This window comes from Bos taurus, chromosome 16, assembly GCF_002263795.3.
Source record: "Bos taurus isolate L1 Dominette 01449 registration number 42190680 breed Hereford chromosome 16, ARS-UCD2.0, whole genome shotgun sequence".
In the NCBI taxonomy this organism is placed as follows: Eukaryota; Metazoa; Chordata; class Mammalia; order Artiodactyla; family Bovidae; genus Bos; species Bos taurus.
This window is the reverse complement of record NC_037343.1, coordinates 4,213,558-4,229,605: the sequence shown is the minus strand read 5'-3', so window position 1 is coordinate 4,229,605 and position 16,048 is coordinate 4,213,558. Positions and strand designations below refer to the sequence as shown.

General features: G+C 47.5%; 1 protein-coding gene across 9 annotated transcripts in view; it reads right to left on the bottom strand.

Moving 5' to 3' along the window:
- SRGAP2 (SLIT-ROBO Rho GTPase activating protein 2) overlaps window positions 1-16,048 on the bottom strand; it is a 254,625-nt gene that overhangs the window by 24,551 nt on the left and 214,026 nt on the right. For all 9 annotated transcript variants that reach the window (XM_024976227.2, XM_024976226.2, XM_005216678.5 and 6 more), the window contains 4 exons: window positions 13,299-13,359; window positions 4,526-4,603; window positions 3,463-3,597; window positions 1,735-1,840 (listed from right to left, as the gene is read on the bottom strand). In XM_024976227.2, the coding sequence (XP_024831995.1) occupies window positions 1,735-1,840; window positions 3,463-3,597; window positions 4,526-4,603; window positions 13,299-13,359 (380 nt within the window). The remainder of the gene's footprint in view (window positions 1-1,734; window positions 1,841-3,462; window positions 3,598-4,525; window positions 4,604-13,298; window positions 13,360-16,048) is intronic.

Genomic DNA, 16,048 nt, shown 5'->3' with positions numbered 1-16,048 from the left:
AAGAAAATGTGGGGAAGAGAGTGCGTGCATTGTGCTTACACACAGAGTCACCCCAAACCCTGCCCTCGCCCCCGCCATCCTGCTTCTTGCTCTGGGGAGCAGACTGGGCTCTCTGAGGGGAGGTATCAGTCCACAAGGGGAGACGAGGGTGGCCTAGTGGCCCCGAGGAGACTGACGGGCTCGAGAGTCATTACCAGGGTTTCTGTCTGCCTGAAATAGGCAGCCTGTGAAACCCTGCATGAGTCATGAGGGGTTCTCAACTAAAGGCAGTGGTGGCGCCGAGTCAGGGCTCGGCCAGTGAATGGTGCAGACACAGGCTTCGGGCCGCAACAGGGTGGAGGCTGGGCGGCGGCCCCTGACCCCGGTGCCTCTGCGGGCAGGCTGAGGCTCCTGAGATGGCCTGTGAACGTGTACTCCACTGAAGCAGAGACTAACCCACTAGGAAGATTCTTCATTTTCACAAAGAAATAACAGCTAAAACACCCTTAGTCTAAGTTTTATACCCCCCACACCTTTTAAAAAAAAAATAGATTTAAAGACCTATAGAAATGTTTCCCCACTATATGAAAAGGCATAAAGCCAGAGAGATGATAATTTCAACTGAATTCAGCCTCCGCACTGGAGGGCATCGGGGAGAAATGGGACTGGTGACCTGGGGTCCCTGGACTACATCCGGGCAGCAGCCCTTACTCCACAGGACACTGCAGCCACATGGCTGTCAGATCCAGTACTGCCAGATCTAATGATTTTCTCAAGAGAAGCCAGAAACCCAGATTTTTTTAAAGTGTAAAATCTCCCAATATTTGAATGCTCCAATGCTTTCAAGACACAGTGGATTTAAAAAGAACACATCTATGGGCCTTATCTGGCCCTCAAGTTGCTCACTTATACACTCCGGCCTAGCTGCTGGAGGTACTGTGGTGAAAGCAACGGGTAAAGACAGAGGTTCCTGGAGGAGGCAGCTGCCTACTTAGACTCTCTACATAGAGGGCCAGTAGGTGCCTCAAGTTAACACAGCCACATAAGCATATCCACGTATTGTCTTCCCCAACTCCACTGCTGCTCATGACAAAAATCCAGAATTTCTCTTTCCTCTTTCTACACCCTACCCATCAGCAGGTCCTGTACAGGGGGTGCTCCAAATAGATCCCAAACCTGACCCTTCCCCCACCCTCCACCCCTCCCTCACTGGTCTGAGTAACTTCACTTCACTGCACAGTAACTTCTCCACAAAGCAGCTTTTAAAAATAAATTAGAAAATCAGATCACAACACTCTTCTGCTTAAAACTTTCCAACGGCTTCTTCAAATTCAAACCCACTGTTGCCATGACTTTCGTGAGCCTGATGACCTTGACCCTTGCTCCTTCCTTCCCTTCACTGAGGCTGCTGCTCATACACCATCTCCCCAGAGAGGACTTTGCTGATGACCCCTGTGTGCTGGTTCTCCTCCGTCACCCCTGCCCTGACCCTCCACTTGCATTTCTTTATTCTTCTTCTAAGCACTTATCACTACCTCATGTGTCTATTATTGTCCGTGTCCTCTGCTAGAACATGAGTCAAATGATATCTAGGCTTTTGTCTCTATTTCACAATGTATTTTTACATCTTAAAACCACGCCCAGCACGTGTTCAATAAGTATTTGTTGGTCTGGAGGGATCAACATAGGTCCCCACATGAACGTTCACTGGCCAAAGCCAAGGCCCATCAGCTGCTCCCAGGGAAGTCTACTCACTGATTGAGGAAGGCAAAGAGGTATCTCATGATAATCAGAGTGGTTTTGGGGAGGACCAGGAGGACCTTCCGGATGTGCAGAGCTCGCTCCTGCAGGTTGTCCATTGCTGAAAGAAGAAAGCCACGTGTTACCCTCCACTGGGATCCCAGGGACTAGTGGTCAGAAGGCCCTGACTCGCAGTAGGTACAACAGAGAGTGGCTGGTTCCAGCCCACACAGAACTGGGCCAGTGTGAGGGGCTCCCTGCGGCGGGGCTTTGGCGGTGGGCTCTAGACCCTTCACTGGGGCAGGACTGAAGATGTATGCTCCCTGGGCACAGAAGGGTTGGGCAAGTTCCCCACATCCGCCACCCCCTTATTACAACACCAAAACAAAGAGCTGCCCAGAAACGGCTGTGACTGTCCCCCAGCCTTGGAGGGCCTGCGTGGGGGTGGGGGGGCGCTCTGTCCAGGTCCCGTCCTGCCCCCTCCATGCGTGCACCCCTCAGCCCCTGGACAAGTCTGGCTTCTCTTCCCTACTCTCTTATCTGCAGCAGGGATGACAGAAGGTGGCCAGAGGCAAGAACTGGCAGGCCCCCGTGTAAGCCGTGATACTGGGGGAAACCAGAGAGCTTTCCTGCCTCCAGGTATGGCCCAAGGCCCGGACCTCTCCAGGGCCCGCTTTCCCGCATTCGTGTGTGCCATGTGGATACTGTCATTTCCTATGAGAGCCTTTCCGTGAGTATCTTCCAAGTGGGAGATACTGTATCAGGAGCATACCTCAAGGGGAGGACTGTGCAGCCAAGGTACCCTGTACTATCCTGGCAACACCCATTCTCTTAGGATGTTGCACCCAGGCCCCGTCCTGGAAGGAGACGTGAAGACGTGAGGGGTGCCTCTACTCAGTCACCCACAGAACTCGGGTCCACTAGGACTCCCAAAAACAGCGGGTAAGTCAGCCAAACAAGGAGCTGGCTTCCTGCGCTCTCGGGGGATGTACTAAATGAAACTGGAAACTAGGGGTGGGAGCGTTGGGGGTGGGGATGAAGACCTTCACTGATTTGGGGGGAGAGATTTTCTTCATTTCAAAGGAACTGCCTCCTCCAGACTCTGGATCTCAATGGAATCTGCTCTCAGAATGACCTAATATTAATCCAGGTTTCCATGGACAACAAATGAAAGGGTGTTCCAGTATAATAAATGGCCAGGAGCAGCTTTTCAAGCCCCAAATTTTAGAGTAAGAGGCAGAGAAATTCTAAGATATCTGTTTTATGTAAAGAAACGTAGAGACTCTCTCTCTCTGAGAAAATATCATATCACTACTTTTAAATGTGCAGAGGGCTTGAATTCCTAGAAGAATACATATTAACACATCTCACAGATAAGTCATGTCATACTTAAAGCAACAAGCAGGAAATATTTGTAACATGTGTATTCTCCCTTTCTATCATGAAAAGCACAAGTACTAATGTACAAGCTTCTAATGGCTGAGAAGGACTGTATTTTCTATATGAACATATTAAGAGAGATAAAGCCCAGCAAAATAAAGCAGTTTAAAGTGAATCAGAAAGAAAAACCAGGAGTTCTGACTTGCGGTAAAGATCCTTCCTGAAAAGTCACTTTTTCCTCCCTTACAACAAGGAAGAGAAGGTTCACAGAGGGAAAAGAAAAGAATTACTGTAACCCTGGAAATTTCCCTGTTGCTACAAGGTGCTCTGGCCCAGAAGTGAGCTTGTGGTCGGGGTACTTACTGACGCAGGCCATCAGGTCGTGGAAGATGTCCTTGGGGAAGAGCGGGTGTTCCAGCCCCCGGAAGTACAGCTTCAGGACGCCGGCTATGGAGTCCATGTCGTGGTCATTCTGGTCCCCAGCCAGGGGGTCCTCTCCTGAGGGTGAGAAACCCCCAAAAAGGAGAGAGAGTGAGAGGGGTAAAAACACGCAGGATGAAGCAGAGCTGGTAGGGAAGCAGTGCCCTCTTCAAGCTTTCTCTGAAGTCCCTCAGCTCTCCGTTCAGCATGGTGGCCTTGAGCAGGGCAACCAGGAACTAGAAAAAGCAAAGGCTGCTCAGGCTCAGGGGCCCTGGGGTCAGAGCAGGGGCGCAGGCGACCATTAACGTGAATCTGCGTGTGCCAGACTAGCTCAGGGACGTTCCCTATGGGCCAGGGAAGGGACACGGCAACCGGCTCTGTCCTAAGCATCATGAAAGCGGGCCAGGCCGGGACTGAGCCCAGAGGGGAGGGAGACGAGGCCAGGGAGGCCAGCCCCTCCGACTAGCTCTCCTCCTTCTCAGCCTGCAACTAAGCACACCTCCTTGCAAGAGACCGATCATGCTGGCGCTCCCCATGGAAAATTTCCTATCAGACGTAATTAGATTTAATGGTAGGACCAACCTCAAATTGAAACTATATATTCCATTACAGGCATGGAAATTGCCAAAGCTTGCCCACTACCTTAAGAGCCCACAAGATAATAAATGGGCTACGTGAACAGGAGTTTCTGCTCTGCCACCAAGGTTCCAGGTAGAGCCGCAAACTGCCCAGATATCACGGTTAGCTTCTTGGGTTTGGGTGGAGTGTCCGCAGGACAGAGGCGGGAAGAGAGGGGCTGGGAAGGGGGGAACTGGGACGTCCCCGGCGTCTCCCTGCACATCTGGGAGGGTGGGTGGGGAGGATGTCTACAGAGGGAAGGGGCTGGGCTGAAGAGGGAGGCACGCTGGCTTGTTGACTCTGGGTACCTCTCAGGGAAGAAAGGGTGGAGCCACTACCCCAGGGGACTGGAAAATGTCTGGCCTTATCTTTAAGGCTGTTTCCTCACCTCTCTCAAAGGCGTTTTTGATGTCATTCACTTCCACCTGGGATCCTGACACCCGGAAAATTCCTTCATGCTGTAGCCCTAGAAAGACAGGGAACAGTGATCAAGGAGACAAAAAAGCAAATTCACAACCACAGCACCAAGCTCAGCTGAGTGTCCATCTCCCTCAGCCAGTGTGTATTTAAGCATCCTGTCTCTTTTCTTCAGGCCAGAGGAGAAAGCCTATACAGGGATGGTGGAGAGGTCACTGCAATGAATGTGAGGTATTGGCCAAAAGAAAGCACCGAGTCAGAGACTTCAAAGGAAGAGTAGTCTATGCCATTTCTGGTTCTGACCAAGTCTGTGCAGCAGGTTCCTTTTCCAGCCTCTGCCCCTCTGTCCCTCCCACAAAGTGGAGAGGTGATTTCTGTCACCTCTTTATCGCCCAGGATCAGGGATGTGATCCAGGAGCACGGCAGGCAAGCCATTAGACACGAGCAGAGCTTCCCGAGGTGTGGGACCGTAATTAGTACCTCAGCCATCCTGACACTATTCAGCTGTTCTAGGCCACAGTGCTCTCACTACTTATGGAAAAGGGAGGACATATATTGGTACAGCCACAATGGAGAACAGTGTGGAGTTTCCTTAAAAAAAACTAAAAATAGAACTACCATACGATCCAGCAATCCCACTCCCGGGCATATATCCCATTCCTGGGCATGTATTCCCAAAAAACCATAATTCAAAAAGATACATGCGTCTTAATGCTCACTGCAGCACTATTTATAACAGCCAAGACATTGAAGCAACTTAAATGTCCATCAGCAGAGGAATGGATAAAGAAGATGTGGTGTAAAAAGGATGAACTAATGCTATTTTGCAGCAACATGGATAGACCTAGAGGTTATCACACTAAGTTAACTCGGACAGAAAAAGACAATTATCATATGTTATCACTTACAGGTGGAGCCTAAAAAACGGGCACAAATGAACTTATATATAAAACAGAGACTCAGACTTCAAAAACAAACTTATGGGGACCAAAGGGGAAGGTGGGGGGAGGGATAAGTTAGGAGGTTGGGATTAACATATATACACTGTTAGAGATAGTCAACAAGGACCCACTGTGCAGCACAGGGAACTCTACTCAATATTCTGTAATAACCTACATGGGAAAAGCATCTGAAAAAGAACAGGTATGTGTATATATGTAACTAAATCACGCTGCTGTACACCTGAAAGCAAGACCCTGCTGTAAATCAGAGAAGTTAAAAAGACAAGCGATCAGTCCACAGCGAGTATCACAGGCGCTGTGCCAGCCACTGGTCCTGCACTGCAGCCTGACCCTACAGGCAGCGCTCCTGAGCGCCACCCTGGAATAGCGTGCACGAAAACTGTCTTTTTGAAGCTTGTTGCAGTAAAACTAATCATGGACAATTAACGTGCGTGGTGACTGCTCATGTGCTTATAGGCTCACAAGGCAGGGGTTACCAGAAGAGAGGACTGAGAAGTGATGACCTGCCTGACTATATAGACGACAAGAACCAGAGTCAGGACACAAAACTAGGCCTTCTGGCTGCAATCATGTACTCACTCCTTAACACCAGGCTTGTGGGGCCTACTGGAGTGAAAGTGCAGGGGGGTCTCATGTGTCAGTCTGACTACGGACATGGCTCATCGAGAGCCCCACACATGCAACTCAAAACTAGAGGGGTGGATCCAGGAAGCATGAGCCCTGGGGCTGCGCTGAAGTAGCGTCTTTCCTCCTATCAGCTCTGTCTAGTTTTTCTCACGAGCCCTGTGGCTCAATTTTATTAAAGTCCTGCTCTTACTGCATGATCTACTGAAATTTTCAAATATCAAACACATTTCTTTTTTGGAAAACAAAAGAGAATAATGTTACCTTTTTCCCACTATTTTGGGACTCCCCTCTTGAGGAGGGAGGGTGAATGAATTCTATCTACTTTGAAGTAAACTACACTGGCCAGGATTAAATTCTGAATCCAACTGAAGCAACAGTAAGAAGTAAGCACAGGGAATTTCATTATTTCGTGTGTAAGAGGACTGAAGTTGTCTGTTACTGTAGGGGACTTTCCAGACTATCCCTCACAGAATCAGAATGGCAGGCAAAGTCAGGACCCCAAAGTAACAGTACCGTATTACAGTAGTTACCAATGGGGAGTAACAGTCAGATAATGCTGTGTAGACACAGAACATGAACAGTAAGTTTCCGACAGAAACAGTCACATACTCAGTGACTTGTCAAAACCACGGTAAAATATAAGGAACTGTCATCTCAGGGACCAGGCTGTTCAGTGTCATTGGAGGAGCCAACAGCTTGCTGACAGAGGATCGCCTCGGCACGTTTTGATAGATTAGACATCAAGGACAGGCCAATTTGGTGCCCACGCCCAGGGCCAGAAGAAATCATGGGACAGCTGACTGAAAACCAGGCAGGAGGCCTGAGACACACTGAGGTTCCTTTCAGTCTGGTTTCCACGTTCCCTTGAGAACCCCAGCTTCAGAAGCGCCAATGTGTGTTCCTGCTCAACAGACAGAATCTTTAGATGATGATTCTGAAAGTAGGAACATTAATAAATGGTGGGTTTCCAGAAAGAGAAGGGGAAAAGCAGTTGGCTTTTTATGATAATGCAGGTAAGACCTCACATCCCTCAGCTGACACCTGCATGACCGTTCTCGTTTTTCCTTAGTGCTGACTAACATAAAAGCATAAAGCCAGTCAGACCTGGGTAAGTTATTTGCAAACAGCACAACACCTTCCATTTTCAGCTGGATCTAGCTGTCGCCAAGAGTTGCTCTCCTAGAGAAGTCTCGAAATGATTGCTACACCAGCTTCTGCTCACGTGACTCTGCTCCCTTCCTCATGAAAATGGTGGGGTTTTCCCATCCTGAGTGAGTCTCAATTGTTCCTCACATCCCTTCCTTTCTTTTAAGTCTTCCTGGATCACCCCGACCTACCACTTACAGGCAAGCCTCAGTTTTCCCATCTATATAATGGGGACTAGAACGAACGTGGCCTTCCCTGGTGGCACTAGTGGTAAAGAACCCACCTGGCAACTGCAGGAGACGTAAGAGACGCAGGTTCCATACCTGGGCCGGGAAGATCCCCTGGAGGAGGGCATGACAACCTACTCCCGTATTCTTGCCTGGAGAATCCCATGGACAGGGGAACCTGGCGGGCTATGGTCCATAGGGTTGCAAAGAGTTGGCACGACTGAAGCAACTTAGCATGCATGCACGCAGAATATAGTTGATGTTGTTTAGTCACTAAGTTGTTCCAACCCTTTTCCGACCCCATGGACCATGGCCTGCCAGGTTCCTCTGCCCATGGGATTCTCCAGGCAAGAACATGGGAGCGGGTTGCCATGCCCTCCTCCAGGGGATCTTCCTGATCCAGGCACTGAACCCACGTCTCCTGCATTGGCAGGCAGATTCTTTATCACTGACCCACCAGGGAGGCTCACTAGCACCTCCCAGGGAACATGAAGATAGTAAGGATGTGCAAATTTTGGCAACTGGTAGACCATAGATGTTTTGGGGGCTAACAAAAGTTATGGACCTTATCCCCATTAAATGTACATGTACAAATATTACACATCATGTTTAGGGAGTTCAGTAATACCATAAATCCCTATTTAGGGGGAAATGATTCAATTTTCTGAACAACAGTTATTTTTTGGCTACACCGCAAGGCTTTTGGGATTTTAGTTTCTCAACCAGGGACTGAACTTGTGCCCCTCGAGTGGAGGCGTGGAGTCCCCGTCACTGGACCACCAGGTAACTTGTTCCATCTTATAAAATGGCTTCAGAATTGCTAGTTCTAGCTCACTACCCTGTGACAAAAAAAATTACCAACTACTGTGCATTGTTTGTTTACAGTTCTTGTTATCAAAATACTGCTTTTCAAAGATATTTAGATTATTTTCTTCCTCATCTCCTCAGTGTTATTCATTTGCAACACAGTTAGGTTTATTTGTTACTGTTTGGATTCCATTTGGGGTTTTACCCACATCCTTGCTTTATATATTTGTTTATCTTTTGAGTATGGAAAACACCCATGTAGTTTTAAAAGTCAAAACTGCACAAAAAGCAACAGTCAGAGAAATGTCACTTCAACCCCATGTCCCATCCTCACCCTTTTCCACCCATCTGTGCAGATGATCAGTTAAATATTAGTTTTTGGATTCATCCTTCCTGTATGTCTTCTTGTGGAAGTGAGAAGACACGTTATATTCTTACGCCCTCTTCTTTCTCACCTGAAAGGCAACATGCAAGAGACGCTCTTCTGCACTTTGCTTTTTTCGACTTGACAACATATCCTGGCAAGCTCTCCAGGTCATTTCACGGAACTCTTCCTCATTGTTGTTATTATTTTTGTAGCTGCACAGTTTCCCACTGTGTGGATATACCATCAGTTCAGTTCAGTCACTCAGTCGTGTCCAGCTCTTTGTGGCCCCATGGACTGCAGCATGCCAGGCCTCCCTGTCCATCGCCAGTTCATGAAGCCTACTCAAACTCACGTCCATCACGTTGGTGATGCCATCCAACCATCTCATCCTTTGTTGTCCCCTCCTCCTCCCACCTTCCATCTTTCCCAGCATCAGGTCTTTTCCAATGAGTTGGTTCTTCACATCAGGTGGCCAAAGTATTGGAGTTTCAGCTTCAATATCAGTCCTTCCAATGAATATTCAGGACTGATTTCCTTTAGGATGGACTGGTTGGATTTCCTTGCAGTCCAAGGGACTCTCAAGAGTCTTGTCCAACACCACCAAAAGCATCAATTCTTTGGCACTCAGCTTTCTTTGTAGTCCAACTCTCACATCCATATATGACTACTGTAAAAACCATAGCTTTGACTAGGTGGACCTTTGTTGGTAAAGTAATGTCTCTGCTTTTCAATATGCTGTCTAGGTTGGTCAGAGCTTTTCTTCCAAGGAGCATTCATCTTTTAATTTCATGGCTACAGTCACCATCTGCAGTGATTTTGGAGCCAAGAAAATAAAGTCTCTCACTATTTCCAATGTTTCCCTACCTATTTGCCATGAAGTGATGACACCAGATGCCATGATCTTGGTTTTCTGAATGTTGAGCTTTAAGCCAACTTTTTCACTCTCCTCTTTCACTTTCATCAAGAGAATCTTTAGTTCTTCACATTTTGCCATAAGGGTGGTGTCATCTGCATATCTGAGGTTGTTGATGTTTCTCCTGGCAATCTTGATTCCAGCTTGTGCTTCATCCAGCCCAGCATTTCTCAAGATGTACTTTGCATATAAGTTAAATAAGCAGGGTGACAATATACAGCCTTGACGTACTCCTTTTCCTATTGGAACCAGTCTGTTGTTCCATGTGCAGTTCTAACTGTTGTTTCTTGACCTGCATACAGATTTCTCAGGAGGCAGGTCAGGTGGTCTGGTTCCTTTTTCTTTTCTAAATCCAGCTTGAACATTGGAATTCATGGTTCATGTACTGTTGAAGCCTGGCTTGGAGAATTTTGAGCATTATTTTGCTAGCATCTGAGATGAGTGCAATTGTGCGGTAGTTTGAGCATTCTTTGGCATTGCCTTTCTTTGGGATTGGAGTGAAAACTGACCTTTTCCAGTCCTGTGGCCACTGCTGAATTTACAGATTTGCTGGCATATTGAGTTCAGCACTTTCACAGCATCATCTTTTAGGATTTGAAATAGCTCAACTGGAATTCCATCACCTCCACTAGCTTTGTTTGTAGTGATGCTTCCTAAGGACCACTTAACTTCACATTCCAGGATGTCTGGCTCTAGGTGAATGATCACACCATCGTGGTTATCTAGGTCATGAAGATCTTTTTTTTACAGTTCTTCTGTGTATTCTCTTCTTAATATCATCTGCTTCTGTTAGGTCCATACCATTTCTGTCCTTTATTGTGCTCATCTTTGCATGAAAAATTCCCTTGGTATCTCTAATTTTCTTGAAGAGATCTCTAGTCTTTCCCATTCTATTGTTTTCCTCTATTTCTTTGCATTGATTGCTGAGGAAGGCCTTCTTATCTCTCCTTGCTATTCTTTGGAACTCTGCATTCAGATGGGTTTATCTTTCCTTTTCTCCTTTGCCTTTAACTTCTCTTCTTTTCTCAGCTATTTGTAAGGCCTCATCAGACAACCATTTTGCCTTTTTGCATTTTTTTTTTCTCGGGGATGGTCTTGATCCCTGCCTCCTGTACAATGTCACGAACCTCCGTCCACAGTTCTTCAGGCACTCTGTCTATCAGATATACCATAGTTTATTCTTTATTCATCCAGTGTGGTATTTAGGTTGTTTCTAATATTTTGCAATTACAAACGATACTGCAATAAATCACCTTGTGGACATGTATTTCTGTATTTTGGAGGTGTATCTTCATGCTAAATTCCTAGAAGGGCTGTTGGTTCAGAAAACCAGCACACAAGTCGTTTTGTTTGATGCTGCCGAGTCCCCCCTTCAGAAGGGTCGTACCGGTTCTCATTCCCATCAGCAGCATGGGAGCAGGCCTGGTTCTCCAGAGCCTCACCACAGAAATGTGCTAAGTTTTGGCTTCCACATGGACTGTGCCTGTATGGGGGCAGGGACAGTCAAGCCATGGCACCCAGAACCCATCACTTGTCAACAACTCCACAGCTGACGCCCGGGGCGGGTGAACGCCATGTCTTCCCTGCTGCAGCAGCCTCCTGTGTCTTCCTATAGTCTTAGCTCTACACAGCAGCCTGTGACCCTTCAGAAAGATCATTCCCTGTTCCTAATTCTTCAACAGCTTCCCAGCTCACTTAGAACAAAACCCAGACAGCTACCTTAGCTGCTGAAACCCTAAGAGTCTGGGCTCTGGCTTTATCTCCTGCCACTCTCCTCTCCACTCACTGCCCCAGCCTCACTAGCATCCTGCGTGCTTGCTTGTGTGTGCCAAGGACCTCTTCCTTTGGTGTTCCTTCTCCCCAGATACCCGCGCGGCCCCTCCCTCACTTCCTTCAGGGCTGCTCACGTGTCACTCTAGGTGACCTACGGGTTTCCCTGAACAACTGCCTAGAACAGTATCCCCGCTCCATCCTCCACCTCCTCCCCTTGTTTTACTTTTCTTCATGACCCTCACCAACATCTGACATATATAAGGCTCATGAGGACAGGATCTTTTTTTGGTATACAATGAGCAGTCAATAAGTATACAGATTGTCCTTGACATACAATGGTTTGACTCACGACTCTCTGACTTTCTGATGGTATAAAAGTGATACACACTCAGTAGAAAATTGACTGAGCTTTTCTTGGCTACTCATACGTGGTGCAGGACTCTGTCATGATGCTGGGCAGCAGTCATGGGCCTCAGCTTCCAGCCATGCGAACACAAGCGTAAACAACCAGTACACTTACAGTCACCCTGCACCCAGACAGCCATTCTGTTCTTCACTCTCAGTACAGTATTCGATAAATTACATGAGACACTCAACACTTAATTATAAAACTGGCTTGATAAATAGTTGCTGATTGTTCAATAGCTCTATATAACGGTGTTGCTGCTGCTGCTAAGTCGCTTCAGTCGTGTCCGACTCTGTGCGACCCCATAGATGGTAGCCCACCAGGCTCCCCCGTCCCTGGGGTTCTCCAGGCAAGAACACTGGAATGGGTTGCCAGTTCCTTCTCCAATGCATGAAAGTGAAAAGTGAAGTCGCTCAGTCATGTCCGACTCTTCGTGACCCTATGGACTGCAGCCCACCAGGCTCCTCCGTCCACGGGATTTTCCAGGCAAGAGTACTTCTAGTGAATGGAGATATGATGAAAAAACTGTAGCTGATTAGAATAGGATAAGTCATAAGCATGCTAAAATAATTACTACTCTAAAAACAAACCCAGGCAAGGTCCCAGTTCATTGGGAAAGAGGAAGGGGAGGAAGGGAGAGAGAATGGTTGCTTCTGAATCAAGAGAAGTGATCATCTACATACTTCCTTAGCTCCAAGAAGGTCATTCTGTTAGTGTTCGTATAACTAGTCAGCAGAGCATCTGAAAACAACTTCTGATAGCCAGTTCCTAGAAACCTTCATGGCGCTTGCTCAGATATCTGTGCTTTCTAAACACTCTTACACTTGGAAGACTGGTTCTCTGGTAATTCATTTCTTTCCCTAAATCCTGTCCAACCAGCCTAGGAGCTGGTGAGGAATGGAGTTTATGAGACTCAGCTTCGTCCAAGCAGAAGACGGTGTGATCTGACTTAGGCTGAGAAGGAGCCAGCCCCTGCAGACTCTAAATGTTGGCTACAACTTTAGGGGCAGCGACTCACTGAGCTCTGGAGATGTCGTAACCAGTAAGACCAAACCAGAACAAAAACTGAATATTACCACAAGTCAATGCAATAGTATAAAAGGAGCTTGTTTTCAAAGCAGTCTGCTGCAGAAAGCCAATGTGACATAATGGTCCAGGCAGTGCAGGGGAGATAAGAACACAGGCAAAGACGGTGAGTGATGGCGAAACGAACATGACCACTTCGGGCCAGCTAGATTTACCCACATGATAGCTGTAACTTAAAACTCACTCTCAAGCTGGAAAAGGGAGTGTGTTAGTAGCTAAGGCACCTGGGGGTTAAAAACATAAGATACATTTCGCTCAGTGTTTGGGTGTGGCCATTCTGAGGTAGCAAACATTATGTGAACAAATAAGATTTTATTCCTTTTCTGAGAATGTCAGGATGGGAAGTCATTCTCTGTTCTCACTCTGCAAAGAATTCCTGGAAGTTCTTCCCAACTTTGCACAAATATGACAAGGCTGTAATCCTGCTTACCATGTCTGCTGATAAACCGGATACAGCTTTCTACCACGAGAGGAATTGCCTGGCTGGAATCCTGAAAAGCCAGAGAAACACAGCATTAGAATCTTCAGAGATAGCCCAGGGTCAGAGAAAAAGGACCAAAACAGTGTGGAGCTTGTCTCAGCTGGATGAGAGGCCTGACCACAAGAAGCATCCAGCCTGTGCTCGGAGCCCCAGAGCACACACACAACCACCCGCTTGGAATGCCTCACACAGAAGTCTTGCATTCAGCACGTCCCGTATGGAACTAGTCATCTTTTATTCCCAACCAGCTCCCCGCCCCTGGCCATACAATCAATCAATAGATACATATATCCTACCTCCTAAATGTCCCTTAAGTCTATTATTTCCTTCCATCTCTACTGCCACCAGCCCAGCCCAGCCCACCAGTATGACCATTCCTACCCCTGTCTACTACCAATCAGTGCTTCTTCCCTTATACGTGGTTAGTGATCTTTAAAAGTGCTGTGTGCTTAGCGGCTCAGTCGTGGCCGACTCTTTGCGACCCCATGGTTTGTAGCCCACCAGGCTCCTCTGTCCGTGGGATTTCCCGGGCAAGAATCCTGGAGTGGGTTGCCGTGCCCTCCTCCAGTGGATCTTCCCGACCCAGGGATCGAACCTGGGTCTCCCGTATTGCAGGTGCTTTAAAAGTGCACATTTCATCAGTTACTCTCCAGGCTAAACTCTTTCAAAGACCTCTCGTTATTTTCTGTACGCAGCCTTGTGTGTCCAGGGTCGCATCTTACCCAGGTTTGCCTCCTTCTGCTCCTCCCCCAACTCTGTTTCGGCCACACTGGCCCCTCTTCTGCTCCTCAGTAAGTCCTCCTTTGCTCATAGATTTGAGGGAGTCATTCCTGCTGCTGGAAGCTCTCCTCACCTTGGACCCCCACCCACAGGGTCTCAGGGAAAGTATTACCTCCTTAGGAGTGCTTTTTTAGACTCCCCATACGAGATCAAAGCCCCTCTCTATGGGGTCTCAGTACCTGTTACTCGGTACTCTCAGTACCTGTATTTGGCCTTCACACCCTGATTATGACTTAACTGTGTGGGTATAAATATTTGTTTGCATTTTGTCACCATTACAGTTCGAGCTCCACAGGGCAGCCCCTATGTCAATTGTTGGTGGCCAGTGCTGGCTAGGATGCTTTCACATAGCAGGTGTTCAATTAACATCAGTGGAAGGTAGCAGGATGAATCCGCAGGAGCATCAGGATGGGGATTTGTTTGGTATAAAAGGCAAGAAAGAAAAAACCAACTCTTGGACACAGTAGAGACTAACTGGTACTAAACTAAGGCCTCCCAGATATCCATCTTTGCTCTGCCATTATGCTGGACAACCCTGCCATATATTTAACTTCTCTGGGCCTTAACTTGATATCTACCAACTGGGGAGGGGTTGGTGGTGAGGAGAGTAATATTTCCTATTGGTATATAAACATAGTGCTTTGCATTTACAAAAGAATTTACAGAGGTGTTGGGTGATGTACTAAGTGGTTTAGATGGGCTGTTCCTGGTAGCAACCCTACTGGGCATGTATTAATACTATCCTCATTTGACAAATGAGGAAATGAAGGCTTAGCAAGGTGAAATAGCTGCTTATGGACATAGCTGGTAAGTACAGATGCCAGGATTCGAATCCGGGCAGTCTCCCTCTGAGACCAAACATCTGACTGCCACCCATACTGCATCACAGGAGCTTGGCAAACATAGCTGGGTGTGAATACCAACTATTACAGAAAATCTGTAGGGTTTTCTAATGCCGCTAAATGCATTAATAACTCAGCTCTAAGGAAGAAAGGGATCAGGCAGAATGACTTTAAACCTAGCTAGAAAGGGTTTTGGGCCTCCCTGGTGGCTCAGTGGTAAAGCATTCCCCTGCAGGAGACCTGGGTTCGATCCCTGGTCGGGATGATCCACTGGAGGAGGACACGGCACCCACTCCAGTGTTCTTGCCTGGGAAATCCCATGGACAGAGGAGCCTGGCGGGCTACAGTCCATGAGGTCGAAAGAATCAGACACGAATGAAGGACTAAACAACACAACAGAAAGGGCTTCAGATGTTCAGGACAGAGACTAAGTTCTCCATTGGGGTGGGTCCTGTGACTTCTGTCCATTTAACAGGTTTGTTTGTACCCCTCTCCTGGCTCTGAATTTTCTACTGTAGCCAGGAGTTTGGCTGCAATCAGGGAAGCAACTGGCTCTCATGAAGAAGCCAGGCTGACAGAAGAGCCTGCTCCCAAGTGTGCTGGGAACCCATGATGCTGTCACAGGGAGTGGAGTGAGGCAAGGTGCAGCTGGAGTCAGGAAGGTCTCAGCGACCCAAATGCTCATCTCACGACCCCAGACCCGCCTGCTTCCTCCAGCCTTCCAGCTTCAGTAGCCAGGGTCTGCCTTCTTGTCGCCATCACTAATTATACCAGTCAGCCTAGGGTGATCTCAGAGGAAGAATTTTCATCGGCTTTTCCATACATGAAGAAAATGGGTTCCACTATAAAAAGCTCCCAAACCCCATTTTTTGGAGGTCTTTTCTATGTTTACAAACATTATTATACTTGTCATTTACCAATAGTAGCAGTGGTGATGAGGACAACGATGTGACCGTATGTAAAGTTTTTCTGGCCTTAAGTTTAAACATAATAAAGATCCTGAGGGAGGGAGGTCAGGCAGCACAGGTTCTGGGCTTCAGAGAGTTGTGTGAGTGCACAATCCTGCCTAGACTTGTG